This window comes from Ranitomeya variabilis, chromosome 4 (assembly GCF_051348905.1).
Source record: "Ranitomeya variabilis isolate aRanVar5 chromosome 4, aRanVar5.hap1, whole genome shotgun sequence".
In the NCBI taxonomy this organism is placed as follows: Eukaryota; Metazoa; Chordata; class Amphibia; order Anura; family Dendrobatidae; genus Ranitomeya; species Ranitomeya variabilis.
In genome coordinates, this window is record NC_135235.1 from 119,822,538 (window position 1) to 119,842,905 (window position 20,368).

Here is a 20,368-nt window from a genome sequence, read left to right on the forward strand (position 1 = left end):
CAATGTAGGTATCATTCAGACATCCATTTTTTACTAGTGCGGGAAAAATGCCAACCGAGTTTCATCAGTGTGCTCATTTCATTTTTCATATATTTTTGGTCCTTGCATTCTTTTGTGGCATGCGTTTTTATTGTATACAAAAAAAATTTAAAAAATAATCTTTTATAGCTATTACCGGGAATCTGCCACCAGGTTTTTTCCACCTAATCTGAGAGCAACATAATGTAAAGATAAAAACCCAGAGATGTGTCACTTACTGGGCTGCTTGCTGTCATTTTGATTTAATCACTGTTTTATCAGCAGGAGATTATCCCTAGAGGATTAGTAGACCTGCTGCCTGGTAGTCTTCCATATTCATGAGCTCTGTATAACCCCGCCCCCACCACTGATTGGCAACTTTCTGTGTACACTGTGAATGGACAGAAAGCTGCCAATCAGAGATGTGGGTGGAGTTATACAGAGCTCAGCCTTCATATAACTGCTAGATCTGCAGCAGAGAAAACTGTGATTTTATCAAAACTGCAGTAAGCAGCTAAGTAAATGACACAGTGCTAGAATCAGGGTCTCTGCCCCTATATTATGCTGCTCTCAGATAATGTAACAAAAGCCTGGTGACAGATTCCCTTTAAACAGTAATACATGAAAAGCTCTCTGACAACATATGCATGGTATCTGTGCGTCGTCCATTTTTTTTTTTTTTTCAAAAAAACCATTGATTTGAATTGGTTAAAAATGGTCATGTCTCTTTTTATTTTGTGGACTCTCAGACATGTGAATAGCTCCATAGACTTCAATGGGGTCTACATATAGCTGTTGCATCAGGCTCATTTTATTTAAGCTTGATGCAACTCAGCTGGATTGCAACGGATGCAAATGTGCAGAAGTTATCATCGTTTTGTCTCCCGTTTCGTCCCAGGCGCTGGTCTGGGGCTGGATCACAACGTTACGTGAGACATTCTATTCCGGTCATCAGATCTGTACCTCTGTGCCAGATATTAATAAAACGTTTTTATTTGAAAATCATATAAAAAAACAAACTGGTTTCTGTAATCTAAAAAAAGCCTTCATTTCTATGAGACTCATGGAGACCAATTAGATCATTTAAAAGGTGCAAAATAATAATATTCACCTTGCAGTGTAATGAGGGCTGCTGTTAAAGCCTCGAGCGATGCGTAATTACAAGTTTCCGCAAGTCAGTGATCTACGGATTGTAGCGGCGAGCCGACAGGAAGGGGTTAAACGGAGAAGCGAGTTTGAATTAGATGGATATCACAGAGTGAAGTCCTGTTGTGTTCGCTGGGCCTCACGATTTGCCGCTGTATGTCAGACAAGCAGAATGAAGTGATGAAAAAAAAATGAAAGTGTGGCAGTGTCAGCTCTCGCCGTTGTTCGACAGTGTAAAATTAAATTAATAAAGCCCCCAACACAGGAAAACATAACAGGAAATTAATGGCCCCTACTGTCGCTCCTGATGCAGTCATTTGCAACCCTGCTTTCCGCACCAAAGGCTTCATAAATGCAAGCAGTTTCTCTAAACAAGCATAGTTAGAGCTGCATGCTATGTAATTTTTCGCCTTCCTTCTGTCCTTCCAGCTAACAAAGCTGGCATTTGAGATTGGCTTGTAAGGTTCTCCCAGGCTTACTCGTGTTCTGTGCTGTTCCGGCCTAAAGGTGCATAGTCATTCAACCTCATGGGTCACAAACCTCGGTGTTCGCTTTTTGTTTGTGCTTCTACAAGCAGTTTATTAAGTGACAGAAGTCAGTATGGATATTTACCAGACTCTGGCAGGTCCCAGAGTTCCCTGCTATGGCCTCAGAGCACGTCCGCTACCTGCATGTAGTCTGATGATCATGCAGTTGAGCTGGAAATAAAAACATTTATATATCTGTAAATTCATTATTTGAAACAATGGCCACAATTCTTATGTGTTTACAATAGAAAATCCAGCAGACCAGTCCCTGTAACTTCCCAAATCCTTTATATTTTACTTCATCAGGCTGGCAAAATAAGACTAAAAGAGATTTCTTAAGCCGGGATTACACATGCGAGAAATACGTCCGAGTCTCGCATGGTAATACGCGGCACTGCCACCGTCTCTCTGGAGCGGAGCGTGCGGCTCGATGTATTGCTATGCGGCTGCACTCTCCGCTCCTGAGTGACGGCGGCAATGCCGGGTATTACCATGCGAGACTCGGACGTATTTCTCGCATGTGTGATCTCGGCCTAACACTTTCAAATTACGTAACTCCTCAACTTTAGTTGGTTGTCTTGTCTCTAATAGGAAAAGCGTAGGAAGTCTATGGTTCACATTAATTAAGACTGACGTTTCATACGTCACTTGGATATTGAAATTTGTGGAAATACATTTTGCCAACGGTATCAAAAGGTACACAACTCCTAAGAAATTTTGCCCAATTTGCTCTCTCTTAAAGTGGGAACATTAAATCTACGATTGCTATTATCAGACATAGATCTCTGCCATTATGGAACCATTTTCTGGCTTAAAGGCCATGTTCACACTTTCAATATTTGGTCAGAATTTTACCTCAGTATTTGTAAGCCAAAACAAGAGTGGGTGAAAAGCGGTGATGTGTTTCTATGATACTTTCTCTCTGATTCTTCCACTTCTAGTGTTGGCTTACAAATACTGACCAAATACTGAACATGTGAACATGGACTAAACTTAATAAATATTTGATAAATGCTGTATATCAGGAAGATGGAGTCCTTGTTCACTGTTTATCCACACTAAGGCCACGTGCACACTGTGAGTATTTGATGAATTTTTTACCTCAATATTTGTAAGTCAAAATCAGGAGTGGGTGATAAATACAGAAGTGGTGACGTGTTTCTAATATACTCTTCCTCTGATTGTTCCACTCCTGGTTTTGGCTTACAAATACTAATGTAAATACTGACCAAATATTCAATGTGCGTATGTGGCCTTAAAGTCTCCATACACATTACTGACTACTGTTAGCCAAACCGGACAATATCGAAGGGATCGGCCAACAGTCTAATGTGTATGAAGACCTCCTGGCTCTCACCCAAACGTGATATCGGGGGAGAGAAGGATTTAACATAATGGATCACCGACAGCCGATCCTTTTGTTCTCCAAGAGATAAGCTGTTGCCAGAAGAGTCTGGCAGCGGCTCTTTCGTGGCGAACAAAGCAGCGCTTGGCAGAACCAAGTGTAACTGGCCACATTCACACGTTTGGTATTTCATCAATATTATAAGTCAGTATTTGTAAGCCAAAACCAGGAGTGAGACAATTAGAGAAAAAGTATAATAGAAACATGTCACCACTTATGTATTTTTTACTCACTCCTAGATTTGGCATACAAATACTTATGTGAAATACTGATCAAATACTGAACGTGTGAACATTGCCTTTATGGGGGACGCGGGAGTAATAGCTGTTGGCTGAAGAAGTCAAAAAGACCCCAAAACACCAATAATATCTATTATGTATGGGAGGCTTATCTTTTCCTTAAAACTTTTTTAAAATTGGCAAATACTGAGAAAACTTAATCATTTGTTAGTTTTCTGCACACAAAAAATAGTCGACATCAATTGATAAATTTCCATAAAAATGTCCTGTAAGTTATACCGCTTTTTCAGAAAAAAATGACCGTAAATAAAATTATCACAGGAATATTTAGCCACTGAGCCAGCTGAGTCTCCTTATTTGTCTACCATGTGAGTAAGAAAGCTATTTTTTTCTGATGGGAGGTAATAAGTAATAAGCTGAGATATTGTATAACTTGACGGTTTCAACAGAAATGATTGAATTGCTTTAAATCGGACTCACTTGCATTTTGGAGAAATTATTTTTTTAGCGATTCACTCACGTCAATCTTAAATGCTGTGGTGGGAAAATCTAGATCCAGTTGTTGACACTAATGGAATGAGTTTATAACTAACCGCACTGATAAAGAAGAAAGGAAAAGTTCAAGTAGTGGAGCTCTAAGACTACAGTGATGTTCTGGATCAGTGGATCTGAACCTTGTTTGTGAAGACGGCAAACACCAACCTGGAAAACACATTTATTTATGGCCTGTCATGTCTCCAATATCGGTTTACATTGAATTTTCCCGCATTGTTTTCATTTTTTAGAAATAAACTGATATCTTACTAGAATGTTTGTGCCTGAATTCCCGCTATGTGGTTGGTGAATCTTCCCCTTGTTTGCTGAGCTACCTAGGTGATAGCATACAATTTGTCTTCATGCATAACTTATTAGGTTTCTCTGCTCACTGACTGTAGAACTTGGTGTCTTTATTCTGTGCTGCCTCCTCATCATGTATTAGGCTGATTTGGTGCGTCAGGCAGAATTAGAGTTATACTTTATGTGATAATTAGAAACACATTTGGAGGCAAGATTACACTGTGGAAATTACTGAGAGCAAGATGGGTACAGATGGAGTAGACTTTAGTTCACTGCATAATGGATTGCTATAGCAAGTTTGAGAAGTATTTAGATCAATGCTGGTTAGCCAGGTGACAATTAATTCAAAGGCAACTGTAAACAACTTGAGGGGGTTCTGTAGTTCTTTTTATCATACAAATAAGAACATAACATTTTGAAAGTTCCTGTTTACATAATATACCAATATAGTCTGTAAGCTGAGATGTCAGAGTAGCGCCACTCTTGTTCGTAGGTAGTATATGGTATTGCAGCTCAGTTCTGTTTAAGCAAATTAATTCAAACTGTCTAGTGCCAAGTACTAGAGATAGCTACCCTACAAGTCAATGTCTGCATTGCCTGGCCTATCGTCCAATAGGTGGCACTACAGAGATGTTTTTTTTTTCCTCTTGGAGGTGTGCTAATTTGTGTACATTTTTCCCCAGACTGTTTCCTAGCCTACGGTATAAGCTTCCTATAGGCAGTATTAGAAAGCTAGCTTTCTTTCTCTGGAGGACAGCTAATTTATGGAGGAAACTCAAGCCTATAAAACTTTTAATAGATCGCACTAGCATAGTAGCTAATTTGCATATCTATTTCCTAGAGATCATTGCCCAGCATATAAACTTCCAATAGGTGGCACTAGAGAGACAGCTTTCTTCCTCTTGGAGGAAAGCTAATTTCCATATCTATTTCTTAGGGATCATTGCCCGATCTATAAACTTCCAATAGGTGGCACTAGAGAGACAGTTATCTTCCTCTTGGAGGAAAGCTAATTTACATATCTATTTCCTAGGGATCATTGCCCGAACTATAAACCTCCAATAGGTCGCACTAGAGAAACAGTTATCTTCCTCTTGGAGGAGAGCTAATTTACATATGTATTTCCTAGGGATTATTGCCCGACCTATAAACTTCCAATAGGTGGCACTAGAGAGACAGTTATCTTCCTCTTGGAGGAGAGCTAATTTACATATCTATTTCCTAGGGATTATTGCCCGACCTATAAACCTCCAATAGGTGGCACTAGAGAAACAGCTTTCTTCCTCTTTGAGGAGAGCTAATTTCCATATCTATTTCCTAGGGATTATTGCTCGACCTATAAACCTCCAATAGGTGGCACTAGAGAGACAGTTATCTTCCTCTTGGAGGAGAGCTAATTTGCATATCTATTTTCTAGGGATCATTGCTCGGCCTATAAAACTCTAATAGGTGGCACGAGAGAGACAGTTATTTTCCTCTTGGAGGAAGCATTGCCCGTTATATTAATTTTCCATAAGTTACTCTAGAGAACCATCTAGAGAGCTAATATGCACTGCCAAGCTCATAAACCTCCAACAGGTGCCACTAGAGAGCCAGCCTTCATCCTCTTGGAGGGGAGCTAATATGCATATCTTTTTTCCCAGGGGACGTTGCCAGGTCTATAATTCTTGTTACCCCAGCTTGGTGGTGTCCACAAGAAGAAACAGCGCCCCCAATCCTATTTAGGAAACAGAGCACTGGGCTGCAATACCAACCACTGCCCAAGGCAGAAGTAGTGCTAGTTCAAGAGGAAGTGTTTAAGTAAAATACCCAATAACACAGAAGAATGAATAATTTCCATTTTGAGAGGACATGATAGAGTGAAGCCATTAAGTCCATGCCGGTTATGAAGATTGATAACAAACAATTGAATTCACCGACACCTTTCAAAGTGGTTGACCTCAGTTGCTAAACAATCTAATGGATGATAGAAAGGGTCATGGCGGTATATAAAGGTATCATTAGCCAACGATAGCCGTCATCTACAACGTGCTCCAGCAGTGTGCACCTGCTGGTGGTTGTGGTTCTGCAGCAGGCGGCATGCTATAGGTTGCATGCCCTTGGCCTGCATCTTCTATGCCGCTTGCAAGCCTAGCCCTTAAATCCATGATTAATGAGCTTAATAAAGGTAAAGCATTTATGAAAGCTGTAAGTGCTCTGCAGCATCCCCCTGCATAATGCTCAGCCAATGCCTGCCAACAGAGGCTGAAGAGTGATGACTGATGTCAGCTTTCACAACCAAAGCTTCCTACATCTTTTCCCTCCGCTCTGACCGAGAAACGGAAAGTCATTTTCTGTTTTTGAAGGAATGAATTATCTGTGTGAAGAAAAACACTGCTACAGTATTGATGACTAGTATTATGATTATATGATGTTGTTGGGCTCTGTGCGGGTATTGGTTTAGCTGTTCTCCTGCTCGCTCGCTTGCTGCTGTGAATGACAAACGCTGGGTTATTGATCGCCTTCTGAACTCAGCCCAGCTGATAGAAGGTAATTAATGACTCCATTTGCCTCAGTACCGACGAGAACAATTGAGTTTGAAACTGCAACAACTGCCAACGCTATGAAAGGCCCCCAAGGGGGTGTCCAGGAAAGATGCCTGACACCGGCAGGTTTCAGAGGGAATTAGGAAGTGCGCGGCGGAGGTGGGGGTAGAGGTGCCGGCAAGTACGTGCAGTAATAGAACAAGACACAATGTTGCAATTAGATTATTAATTAAAAGTAAGATATTCATCTGGGGAAGTCCAGGAGTTTAACCCTGTCATCGCGATGATGGAATCTAGAATAGAGAAGGTTACGTTAGTTATTAGCGTAAAAGAGCAATCGAACAGTTTTACGCGCATCACTTTGCAAGTAATGCAGCTCTTGTGCACAGATGGACGCTCAAAATAAACCACCTTTTTGGGACATTTTTTCTTTTTTACTTAAATGCATGCATTCTGGGGCTTAAAATCATTTTTGCCATAGAGTTTAATTAAAAATGTTGCAGTGTTTGCATTTTAAAGCCTCTGTCTTGCACTGTCTATTGCTGGCTGCAGAATGACTTCACTGAGAATCCATCAGTTAGCCCGCTATTGCGGTCGGACGGGGAGTCTGCATCTCTTTTGTCTGTCTTTTTCTGAGCTCCTCTCAGCTGGTTTATGACCACAGACCAAATTAAAGTGAAATGTGCAGGGAAACAAAAAGCCTGTGAAAGCAAAACAGTGCAATTTTTTTATGCAAGCTATTTGGGAAAAAATATTTTTAGTCTCAAATCAACACATTTAATGAAACATTTTTTACATTTGTCCCCAAAGGTGGACACACCTCTTAGATCATTATATTTAAAGATGATCTGTCACCAGGTCAAAAATGGCCAGGTTTTGCTCTGGTTTAATTCCTTCTGGAGCAGGCTCGGACTGGCCCACTGGAGAACAGGAGAATCCTCCGGTAGGCCCCTGTGACGGAGTGCTAATGAGTAGTGCTATTACACTTGAGTCACAATTTGCCAAAAAAGGTATAATCTAATCATTCATTAAACAAGTTACCCAAGTTGTTATTAGATAGAAGCAAAAGTAAGTTTGTGTCAGGTTATTTTTGCATGTAGCTGAACAGTGGGCCCCAAGAATCAATGTTACTGATGGGCCTTTGCCAACCCAGTCCAACACCGTTCTGAAGTATTACGTTTTTTTTACTAATTTTAATAGTCTTTGCAGGGGTGTTGCTCACAGGGTAATAATGCATGGCATCCTGTAGAAATGCCACTAGACAATCCCGTGAGCCACGTCTCCCTGGAAAAGATTACAAAAATTAGCACTACATAAAAAGGTTCATATCTCAGGAACCGTATGATAAAAAAAACCACCTGAATAATAGTGGGAATTAGTGAGAATAAAATAAGAGCAAAAAGTAGCTACCTTTGACCTAGTGATAAGTCGTCTAAATTATTAAAGTAATTTCTGTACAAACCTATTGTATTATATTTCTATTACATAAATTTTAAAAGTTACATTAAGCCATTGTAATCTGTAAAAATGTATAACAAACCATAGCGTAAACCAAAATGAAATGTGTAATTTTTCTGCCGATTTTGTGTAGACACATAGAACCCTAATACTGATTGCGCCTAATAACACCCATATATAAAGCGGCATGCACTGTAAATGTTCTGGCTTCACAAGGTTAATTACCTTGCTTCTCTATCCCTGTTCCCAGCATGGCATTGCCTTTCATGTTCTCTTTAACCCGGCTTCCAATCCCCAAGCCCACAGTGGGTAAAATAAATAAATAACTGGTTGGCGTGCCGAGCAGCAATAACCCCGAAAATAGCACTATCAGTGGAACATGATTGATCAATTGAATTCCATAGCGGCTGAAAAATGTGGGATTAAGTAGTGTATTATACGCACAATGAGTTGAGGCATGATGTTCATTTCAAGTTCATTTCGCCGGCCCTCTGCCACCAGATCAGGCAATCAATAGGGCTAGCACATATCATATATCATCGCTCCCTGTGCAAGAGAAGGAGCGCCATAATCTCTCGCAAATTTAGACTGACAGATTTGTCGAGATCTGAAAAGGCCCCCTGCATAAATAAAGCGGAGGAGGGAGGACAGCCCTGCGAGAATAATCTAGGCTCACACACACATATACAAGATCAGACATCTATCTATTGGGTCATGGCTCTTTTAAAAGCTGATCTTTTGATTTTAAATGTGCGTTATAACTGATGTGTGTTAGCGGATGATTCTGAATTTTCACAGGGCAGTAGTATTTAACCCTGGAGTCACAACATCTTCAGCTACACTTGAAGTATTGCTATAGGGCTCAGCTTGATTGCGTGTCTTATGTTTTTAAATATATAGCATTACATTATATGATATACTGTATATTCAATTAATACTTTAGGCATCGTTGCCATTTGTCCAGACATAGAGTGGTCTATTTTCCAGTAGTGGTAGTAAACGGAGGGCAGAACTGATCCCATAGATTTATATGCCATCCTTCCCTAGCGTTGGGCACATCAGTTGTTGTCTCTTACTGGTCCTTGAGCTGAACCAAAGACATTGCTTGCATAGTTTTTGGATTTGGCTATGGGTGCCTCTTTACAACTTTATACATATTAGACAAAAAACCCCAGGCCGAACACAACTGATATATGGTGTGTAGCATAGACTCACCGTTGTGCATGACTGTGGCACTGAACACTTTTTGATTGGTTCTCCGAACAGGTTAGGATAAATTAAGAGCTGATCTGCGGGGGAACAGAAGTGCGCTGTCTGTTTAGTAAAGAAGTCTCTTACCAATTGTAGGTGTGATTCCTTTATCAGAATAGTCTTAAAACACAAGAACCGGTTTTCGGATTCTAACTGGAGCCTTCGTCAGGCCACTATACGCCTACAATTGGTAAGAGACTGCTTTATTCGGCAGACAGTACACCACTTTCACCATCACAGTCCAGCTCTTCACAACTGATCTATGAAAACTCAGCCTTACTGGTTAGTAAAATTACTGGTGGAAATACTACTACATCATAAGTTTGCTCACTATTTTTATAGTCTGACAAAATCATATAATAATGCATCTTAAACTATTTTAACATCATAAATAGCCCTCTACATGGGTTTAAAGGTTACTCGTTAAGCTACAATGCGATTTATCAAAATATCAATGACGCATATCTTCAAATCAAAGGGTGTTCCAATAGCATAAAATATGGGAGGGAGGTAGAACCAAGGGGAAGAGTATTCAATACTAACACAATATTTTCATCATGATGTCAATTTTATAAGTGGTGTTAATGATTAACCTTACTTAATAGAAAAATTGAGTCTCAAGAGCTTAAAATTTGCCTTCAGTCACTTTACGTTATGAACACATATATTGTGTGTAGTCTCAATGTCTACCAGTTCATTTTTTACTGTGAGTCTTTTAATACCATGCCCAGAGTTAAAAATTGAGTTTATAAAATCTAAATGGTTCATACTACCAGTGCTAGTTAAGCCCCTCTACTATGTCCTGTAAATGTCTCCCCATAAGCAATATCCCTTCCCAGGAGATGTGGTATGATCAGACCATGTTCCTGCATGATCAGATACAGCCATTACACAGTACAGAGCAGGAGCACATTTATAAGATTACTAGATTGTGGCCCGATTCTAACGCATCGGGTATTCTAGAATATGCATGTCCCCGTAGTATATGGACAATGATGATTCGCGGCAGACTGTGCCCGTCGCTGATTGGTCGAGGCAACCTTTATGACATCATCGTCGCCATGGCAACCATTATGACATCTACGTCGATACTGTGCCCGTCGCTGATTGGTCGAGGTGAATTCGCGGCAGACTGTGCCCGTCGCTGATTGGTCGAGGCAACCTTTATGACATCATCATCGCCATGCTGTGCCCGTCGCTGATTGGTTGAGGCCTGGGGGCCTCGACCAATCAGAGACGCGGGATTTCTAGGACAGACAGACAGACAGAAAAACCCTTAGACAATTATATATATAGATCTCAGCACAGGAACATTTTATTTTAATGGCTTCCTATTGTGGACCTTATATTCATTCCACGATCAAGTGAATAAAGTGATATTTTGTTCATAAGAAAACCCCCTTAACTAGTGTTAACATTGCAATCGCAAAAGGGAGACAACCCATGGCCAGTGCCACCCAGTCAGAGGATGACTCTTATTTAAGGATGACCTGTAACATGGGCCAACAGCCCAAATAACTAGAACCAGCAACCAAAGTAATCTTAACCTGAGCTGTAAATCCGCACTCTGAAAAGGCCAAATATCAGTTTAAGAGGATGCCTCTATCATATGAATCCCCCATGCTTAATAACTGACACAAACACACTGAAAATTTCCCAACTGCCCAGTAATAAAGAAAAATAAAGTGTTGTGTATAGACATGTATATCAGGATATCATTTTTAATTATAACTTACAGATCCATCCATAATCATTTTTAAAAGGAACATAAAGAGAAATCAACATTGACCATTTCCTCTAGTGTGAACGAAATTATGCTTTGTTAAAGGGTCCGACAAAATGCTTTGTACTTCCTCTAATCAATATCTGATATTTTACATTAGCTTATGAAGGATACTGCTCCATGCTATATAATGTAATATTGATTATATCATATACAACATTCACCTGCAAAGAATAAGATTTATCGGCCTTAATGTAATCTCTCGGCATTATTCCCACTGGAGAAGCATGGGAGAATACTTTCCTTTATATGAAATTTATACTATGAAATGTAATACATGTTGCTGAAATACATCTACCCATCCTCAATAGACATTATGCTCTAAATGTAAAAGTTGGGAAGGTTGAACTGAAGCATTAATACCTACCTAATTGTTATAATAATACATTGTTAATGACTTGCCTAATTATGATTCACTGTGTACAACACTGTCAGCAATGCAAAAATGAAGCATTATAGAATGTGTTGTCCCAAAACAGACAACACCAAAAAATTACTTTATGTACACATCATGTACCTTATGAAGTAGTTCCTATGGCTCAGCTACAAGCAGTTATCATTAGTTTGTCCTGTTTTATTACTAGATGGGTCTGATGGTACTGGTCCAAATGGAGATTCTCAGAGCAGCGTGGAGAGCTTACGGAAACATCTACGTGCAGACAACTTTACCCAGCAACAGTTGGAAGCCTTAGATCGAGTATTTGAACGTCCATCATATTCCGATGTCTTTCAAGCTTCAGAACACATCAAATCAGAACAGGTAAAGTAGATTATAGAAATATTCAATCTTTTGAATGTAAGCAGTATAGGTAATGTAAAAACCGACTGTTACAAGTTTCATTTTGTGAGCTTCTTTTCCTAGGAAATAACAAATAAATTAAAAAAAATTTACAACTTGAGTTCTACAGGAATATATATTTTGGAAGCATCCATGTTCGTCTTTTTTTTTGGAATTTTACACTTTTTAATTCATAGTAGTTCAAAATGGGGCTCAGAGGTTGCATCTGACAGACATATATGGTTATATCCTGTGAAAAGTTGGTCCTACAGGTGAGATAACTGTAGACCAAAAAGTCATTTGGCAGACAGCTAACTCCTCTGGTTCCCCCATACACATGGGTGCTCTGCTAGTACTTGGCCTCACGTAGCAGTTAATCTCCACCAGAAACAAAAGGATCAGTTGTTGAAATTCCAATGATTTGGTCATTCTCTTCCCAGACATCATCTGCCATAGAGAGTCAAGAGTAGAGATGAGTGGAATGCTTCACGCAACCCGGATCCACAGTGCAAGTCAGTCCTCTCTGGCCGTAGACAGGAGTTGTTTCGGGAAACCAGAGCTTGTGGGTTTCCAGGCGCAAGAATTGATTTGCTGACCTGGTGTGATGTTTTCTGTGTGGTGTGTGAGTGCACAGGTGACATATTGCCAGCCCATTTAATCATAAGCCAAGCTTGGGATCCAGAAGAGTAAGAAAATTTGTGTATCTCCTGTTCATGGACAGGGAGCACTGACCTGGACAGTCATTGTGCAAAGCTTTCATCTCTAGTCAATAGGCTGCACAAGCATCAGGTAGTCAGCTTGCCCCAATTAAATCACTGGGTTTTACTGACTTTCATCTAATGTGTATTGGGGACTTAAAGTAGGAATACTCCTATAAAACTAAATGGCAAGTTCAGAGGCTTACCAATTATGTCTTGATTGCAGTTATATCACATAGTACAGCTCAGCAATCACATAGTATAGGAAATCACATAGTATAGTACAGGCTATCACAGCCTGTATAAAAGCTGCGGCAGGGAATGCAGCAAAGCAACCAATTTTTGGTGAATCTGATTAGTGGAAATGTGTCACAACTCCCAGACTAGCTATAGAAATTGGCAGAAAAAGCCCAAAAAAACTCTGAATATACTTTGCAGATAGTGGGTGTGAGACAAAACAAGAGTGAAAAGTGGTTAGTTAGCAGCCATTAACTCATATATGTTGAGGTCACTTTGACATTACTAAGACTATAAGAGCTTGATAAGGTTTAGCTGCAATCCTAGAAGACATTCAGAATATTATACCCATCTTTTGATGGCAATAGGAGAACCTACAATTAGAGGTAAGCTTATTCAAAGCAAACCTAATTTTTGGGAAAAGTTTGCTGAATGTGGTGAAGTCAAATTGCAAAAGATTAGATCATCACTAGTAGCTAGGCTTAATTACTCCGCCTGAGTCAACGTTTAGTTCACGGCTCTAGCCCCTTTATCTAAATATCTTGGTCAATGCAAAGTGACTTGTTGGCACCTGCCTAGCACCCCTTACCTGGGACATACTGTATACCCGGGATGCCCCTAGCATTGCTCTATTATATCAGAACACTAAATATAAGAGACAAAACTTAATCACTAAAGGTAATTTTCTTTACCAGAATGCTGCCCCAATAGCTGCTAAAATATTGTATTGTCCCTTAACTATCTATTAAATTAACCTTTGTAGCTCATATTTACTAAGTCTGTCTAATTCTTTGGGGTATCTTTAGACACTTTTGTCCATGCTTACATTCCCTATTAGTTTAGTTGACTTACTTTGTGCCAATAATATGTTGCCAAATTGTGGTCCATGGATGCACATTTCAAGCCATTCCTCTTTCTGGTACATCACTTCCCTTTTCAATTAGTCACTTTATCGATTTCAGTGCAGAAAGTTTCTAAAACACACAATAAATATGTTGCAAAGTATGAATGTCAGTTTTTTGGAGCAAATTGCACCAGAATTCTTGCATATTTTGTTCAGTAAATCTCAGCCATTATTTCCGAAGAAGGTCATTCAGATATTAGCACCCTATTACCTTCAGTAAAACTATAATTTTTAATCTTCAGTATTTCTCTTTAACCCATTGTTTTATAACTTTTTTGCAAAGTTCAAATTCTTTACTTAAAACTGAATCAAACATTTTACTATTTAGTGTTCCATGCACCAGTTAAAAAAAACTAGTCAAGTTTGCCCTTTAAACCACTTTTCTTTGCTTTAAAGCCGCATATAAAACAAAGGAATTGTAGACCTTTGGCTCGGCTCTTTGCATGTTAGCTCCTCTTTCTATTTATATCATAAAGGTTGTTTGTCTTAATGGAACATGAAATTAATAAAAAATCTCCTGAAATGCCCCAAACTATAAAACATGAAATGAAGAAACGGCATATTTGAGTGTGATTTTTTCTTTTCCCATAGTCCCAGAGTTTATTACAATGGATAACCTTTATTTACTTTCATTAGACTATTAAACGCCAGCACAGTCATTTTTTTTTCCCCCTGAAACTTAAAGCAAGGCCCATAAAGCAAATCTAAAGCCTAATTGAGTTCATTTTAATTTCTCTCCGATCACAGCGAATTACTCCGGTGATAAATCAGGGGGCAGCTTCACCCCCAGTAGAAGGCCTAATTTGCAGCTAATTACGAAACTGATTTCAACAGGAAGATCAATACGAAAAGGAATTGGAAATGACTAGGCTGTGGCGTCCAGGCATAGAGGTGGGGGGGCGTGGATGGAAAAAACCGGGGCAAGAAAGAGCAGAAAATCAGTTTTAATTTAATGTAATATTAATCAGAGAGAGTTTTTTCTCTTTCTTTTTTGGTTCCCCCTGTTTATTATCCCTTTGAAAAGGCAGCTGTAGAGAGCAAGGTCTGCTCCCGAGAAAACCATAATAAGAAGGCAATTACTAGATTGTTTTGGACAGGACACCCTTTCAAATTCAATGACTCCCCCTCCCACCCTTCTGTTGGCCATGTGCTCTGGCCCACTCCCCAATTTCATACCCCAGTGCACAGGAAGAGGGAGAATAAGAACAGGGTGATGAGGGAGTGTCCTTCCATTGTATTTAATGAAGCACATCATTCACAAAATCAAACGCTGATGATTTAGGAAGACAGGTGATTTTTGGTTTGGTTTTATTTATAATATATCACCAGAAAAATCTATGAGCTGTGAATGTAAAACCTGGAGATGGGAAACTAAAACCCAGCTGTTCCTCAAGCATCAACTGGGCTTTAGACCCTTCAAGAAATTGCCCTTTATAAACATTTAGCTGTGTACAATTTTTCAGTTTATGATTGGCAGGCTCACAATTATCCAGCTTCCTAGTCCCCTTTTTGACAAAGAGGCTAAGTTCATGAAAAATCAAATAAAAAAATGTCTGATTTTCATATATAAAAAAATGGTCGATTTTCATGTCAATTGTTTTCCATATTGCATCTGCTTTTAAACATAGGCAGTTATTAAAATTTACAAGACCAAATTCAATTTCTTATTTTAAAGAATTGCAATGTATCTGTAAAAATCAGATGCTAAACAGTTGATCAGCATATGACCTGGTAATTTTTTTTTGCTTACCCGTAGACTTGAATAGGCTAGTCTCATCTGACACCTGGAAGAAATTAGTGCATGCTGAGATTTTTTTCATGCACATATTCGGTCCATGAATAAAATTGGTCCTAGTGCTGTCCCTGTAATGTCTGTTTTATCACAGACCGCACTCAGACCAAACATACAGTTGTGTGAACTTGACTTTATACAGCTTGGCGTTACCTATATATCAATTATAAAAAAGTAACTAAAACATGAGCATAATTACTATGGAAACATCGATAATTTCCTACATTCCTTTTATATCACCCTACGACTCTCAGAATGAGTATGCTCAATAGTAAACACTGTGATTGTCTGTTGTTTTCACGACTTTGGAGATTATCAAAGCGTCTAGTTTCAAACAGTTAATGGAAGGCAAAAGACACATAGAACCTGTTACATCAAGGTGGTATAGTTTAAAGAACACCTTCACTTAACACCTATTGCTTTTAGTAATTTTTTGTATCTGTTTTTATTTTTGAACCTTCAGGCAAATGAATATTCTCTTCCAGCACTAACCCCTGGTCTGGATGAAGTGAAATCTAGTTTAGCAGCCTCTGGCAACGCGGACCTAGGCAATAACGTGTCAGGACCTCAGAGCTACCCAGTAGTAACTGGTAAGTCAAACTCTTTCCTCTTATATTGCTACCTGTGGTTACATGTCCCTACCAATGCTATCCAAAGGAAACTCCTCCAACAAAAGATTTTGCTATGTCCTGAGAATATCATGAGGTGCATTCAATATCTCCACATACAGGATCCTTAGATTTCCCTGAAATTTCTGAATTTGATATTTGGTGCCCAAGAAAGACGGGTAATCAGTTTATAGACAGACAACCCTTCTATAGTTCATGATTTCTACTAGTGCACTTGGTGGTGAAATATAGCCGACTACAGCTATGTACACTATGCCTCCTCAAATGAATATGTGGCATTGTTGCCACAAAATGTGTGAAGTTCTTACAGTTTACTCCCCATTAGTGCAGATTATTTTCTTCTTATATGAATGTCAAAAAGTGACTTATCTATCATTATGGGCATTCGAGATTGCTTCTACTTTTTACAATTGTGTCATTGACTTTTTGATTTGTTTTATTCTTTTAGTTATTATTTCGCTTATGTGGTCCCAAATCTTCAGCAATGGCATAGCACTATGGGCTCATTCACACGTCAGGTTTTCTCGTACGAGTTCTATCAGTGCGGCTGTTTATATGTCTGAGTATTTTTGCAGACTGAGTGGTCCACACAAAATCATGGAGACATGTCGGATATTGATCCTAGTGTTGGATCAAAATTGCCAATGCAAGCATATGGGTCTGGGAAAAAATCAGCACTTTGATGCCAAGCTTGAAAAAGCTCCTTTTTTAATCATACTGAATGATCTGCTGAAACTCTGATGGTAAAAACTGATACTCTGACTAAACTCTGATGAAAATCGGACCAAATTCGTACAAGAAAAATCACTAACGTCTGAATGAACCCTAAATGTTTCAGCACTTGCCAACCTAGGTTCTATGCTATAAGTGACACCTACACTTCTTGCCTGAAGGTAGGGGTCTGCAAGTCAAGTCTAAACTTCTATGCCTAAAGGCACAGCTCTATAAGTTATACCTATGCTTCAATGCAAACAGGTAGGAATCTATATGTCAAGCTTAGACTTCTTTGCCTGAAGATATGGGTCTATATTCCACAACTAGGCTTTTTCGCCTGAAGGTAGGGGTCTGTCTATAAGTTAAATGTAAGCTTATACGCCTAAAGGCATCTATAAGTCTTACTTAGGCTTCTGAAAGGCTTTTACTATATTTTGGGACAATTACCCAGTCCGACCAGCCCTCCCAACAGTTCTGAGTGCATACCAATATTTTCTTCACTATGTTTAGGCTTCAATGCAAAAAGGTAGGGATCTATAAGTCATACTTAGACTTCTTTGACTGAAGGTAAGGATCTATAAATCACACCAAGACTTTTTTACCTGAACATGTGGGTCTATAGGTCACACCGAGGTTTCTATGTCTGAAGATATCGGGTCTGTAGTTCACACTTAGACTTTTATGTCTAAAGGTAGGGTTCTGTAAATTGTCATGAACATCAAATATTTGTTCTGTATGTTGGCAGTTGGAAAATAATGACATATTATGTCATGGTAGAGAATGTTTCCGAGAATGTATTTATGGGAGAAAATAGGTAATGAAATTCATCCAATTAACCATATTACTAATGTAGAAAGACACAAGTGCTTGAGTCAAGAAAAGAACATAGCCTTTGGGTTGTGCCTAGACTATACTGCGTTAATAGAAGGGATCTCTACTTTCCGGGCACTCATCTATTAACCAGAGAGGAGAGCACTAAAGACCAACCTTGCATTTCTGTGCAGTTTTAATGGAGACTGTAATATAAAGAGGGGTTGTATGAAGGAAACACATTATTTAGCATGACAGTGCTACAAATATTGATGGGACAAACACACTCTTACCCATTGTAACCGATCACATACTAAAAGTCTTTTTTGTAGATCATCTCACACTTATGATGCTGTTTTTTCACATGAAGCATTGGCTACATTCACATATTCACGTAAATTGATAGTTGGTCACTGCTTCCTAAAAGTTCAACACACTCATCTCCTGCTGTTGTGAACCTTCTGGTGCTCTGTCCCAACCCACGTCAAAGCCAAAAGAGAAAGAGGTGAAAAAGAACTATTTCAGACAAAACTGATTATTGTTAAAAATAAAACCAAAGTTAGAGCCATAATTAGTTTCCTTATCAGGTAGTTTAAAACATCCTACATGGCATTAGGCATTTGTGCATTGGAGCAGCTGTATGGGATATGTTTATACAGTTAGGTGGAGACAAAGGTGCTGGTGGGCTATAATGTAGTGGAACAGTGCATTAAATGAGTAATAATCACTCAGCTGTTATTATCTGCGACAGTTCAGGAGTAGGTCATGAACCACTGCTACCGAGGGTAAGGTGAATTACTCAAGGTCACAACTCTCTGTATATTTATGTAAGCCGGGCTGAGTAGGATGGGATGTTTCCCGTCAAAAGGCAGATGCGAAATATTAATGGATTCCCTTCAACGCTTAGATATGGTTAGTGTACAAGGTGGTAAAAGAGAATGCAGGTAGGTTTATTGAATCTGTTTGCATATTCAGCAGGCTACACATGTCAAGCCTCTCTGTTACATCTTTTCAATGTCATTGAGATGCCTCTGCCTGATCCATCTCGGTCCAAGTGCGAGGAAAGTTCATTGCAGGCTCAGCATGACACTCCCAGGTGGCACCTTAGTACTAACATGTTCATCTTGTATGCAGGATTTCAATCAGACGTTAGAGGAGCGCAGAAACTCTCATTAAGACTCAGTGCTGTTTACCAACAGTAATGAAGGTAAACACTTTAAAGGACAGATTAAGGAAAAAGCTTTAGAAGAGAAGAAGAAGGGGGGTTATTTTCCTGCACTTAGGCCATGCTCCAGTTTTTGGAATAATGGTATCATTAGCCAAAAAAGGTTGCAGATCATGCTTAATCTTAAAATGTTTTTCTTTTTTTTTTACGAGCAATTAAACGCCTGCCGTTATTGATCATTGTTGATTTTATGTCCTTCCATTTGCATAATCTATTAAAGATGAATGATTCATGGAGTGATTATTATGGGGAAGGGAAGTAGAGGCTTTCGGTATAGTTTTGTCAAGGTGAGAGATGCTTTAAGGTTTTTTTTCGCGCTATTAGAAGATAATTTCATTAAGTACTCGCTTCTCAGACTCACTACATATTTGGATCAGAGTCTCACTTTGAAGCAGACACCATTGGAGCTATTCCTCGTACTTGCTGATATTTTTTTCCCCTCCTGAATCATTTTTCCAAGTTCAATCGTTTTATTTGACAAAATAATTTAAAATGTGCAGATTCAATAAGGGCTGCCAGCGGGAAATAACATAATAATATAATTTGGTGGATTAAACTGCCTTGTTAAAAAGCTCTGGGTGTCTTCTCTGTCCTGCAAAATCCATTTGTTATATTTCATGGGAGAATCAATTCTAGCGATGGAACCTAAAGAATGACTACTTCAGCATTCTAGAGGCAGACATTTATCACAGGTGGCAACAACTAAATCTGTACAGACGAACAAGGAACTGGGATCATTGATATTACTTTTCAGTAATTAATTACATGTTGGTCAATCTCATGATCTAATCATGTCATTCCTTATCATTGCGGTTTGTACATGTAGAACATTATCATAGATTAAACAAGATGCTGAACCATTATTCAAATATTCAGATATTGTTTAAATATTCATGAAAACACAACCGAGCATTTTACAAAACATTAGTGATGCCATCAGGGTCCCATCAATGTCATTGTCTTTCTGCTCATACTGGATACAGGAGGCTGCTTAGATCAACTAAACCCAGTTTCACTTGTCCGACATTCACGGGCCAAGCTGCTTTGCCCAGACTGACCATGGGTCACCTAACTCAAATTTAACAGCTTGGAATATATGGAATATATAAGGCTGTTGAATTCAGGTAAGGAGACCCACAAGTGGTCCTGACTTCGTTGTCTGTTCGTGAAAAAAAGCACATACTCTCATTGAACCTCTTTAACATATGCAATTGATAAGTATTCTTGATATCTAGGAGCATTTGATAATTATATATTGAGTCCATTTGCCTTATCAAGAGATAGGGACATGTTAAATGGAACTCTCCTATGAGCCAGTGCAGAGAGCAGAACATAAAGACCGGCTGTCACTCTGGTGCATCTGGTCCAAAACATGGCCAAATGCAACTTTTG

General features: G+C 39.1%; 1 protein-coding gene across 15 annotated transcripts in view; it reads left to right on the plus strand.

Annotated features, from left to right (window-relative positions):
* Positions 1 to 20,368, plus strand: part of PAX2 (paired box 2) — a 77,046-nt gene that overhangs the window by 36,398 nt on the left and 20,280 nt on the right. For all 15 annotated transcript variants that reach the window (XM_077259170.1, XM_077259168.1, XM_077259175.1 and 12 more), the window contains 2 exons: positions 11,774 to 11,949; positions 16,062 to 16,188. In XM_077259170.1, the coding sequence (XP_077115285.1) occupies positions 11,774 to 11,949; positions 16,062 to 16,188 (303 nt within the window). The remainder of the gene's footprint in view (positions 1 to 11,773; positions 11,950 to 16,061; positions 16,189 to 20,368) is intronic.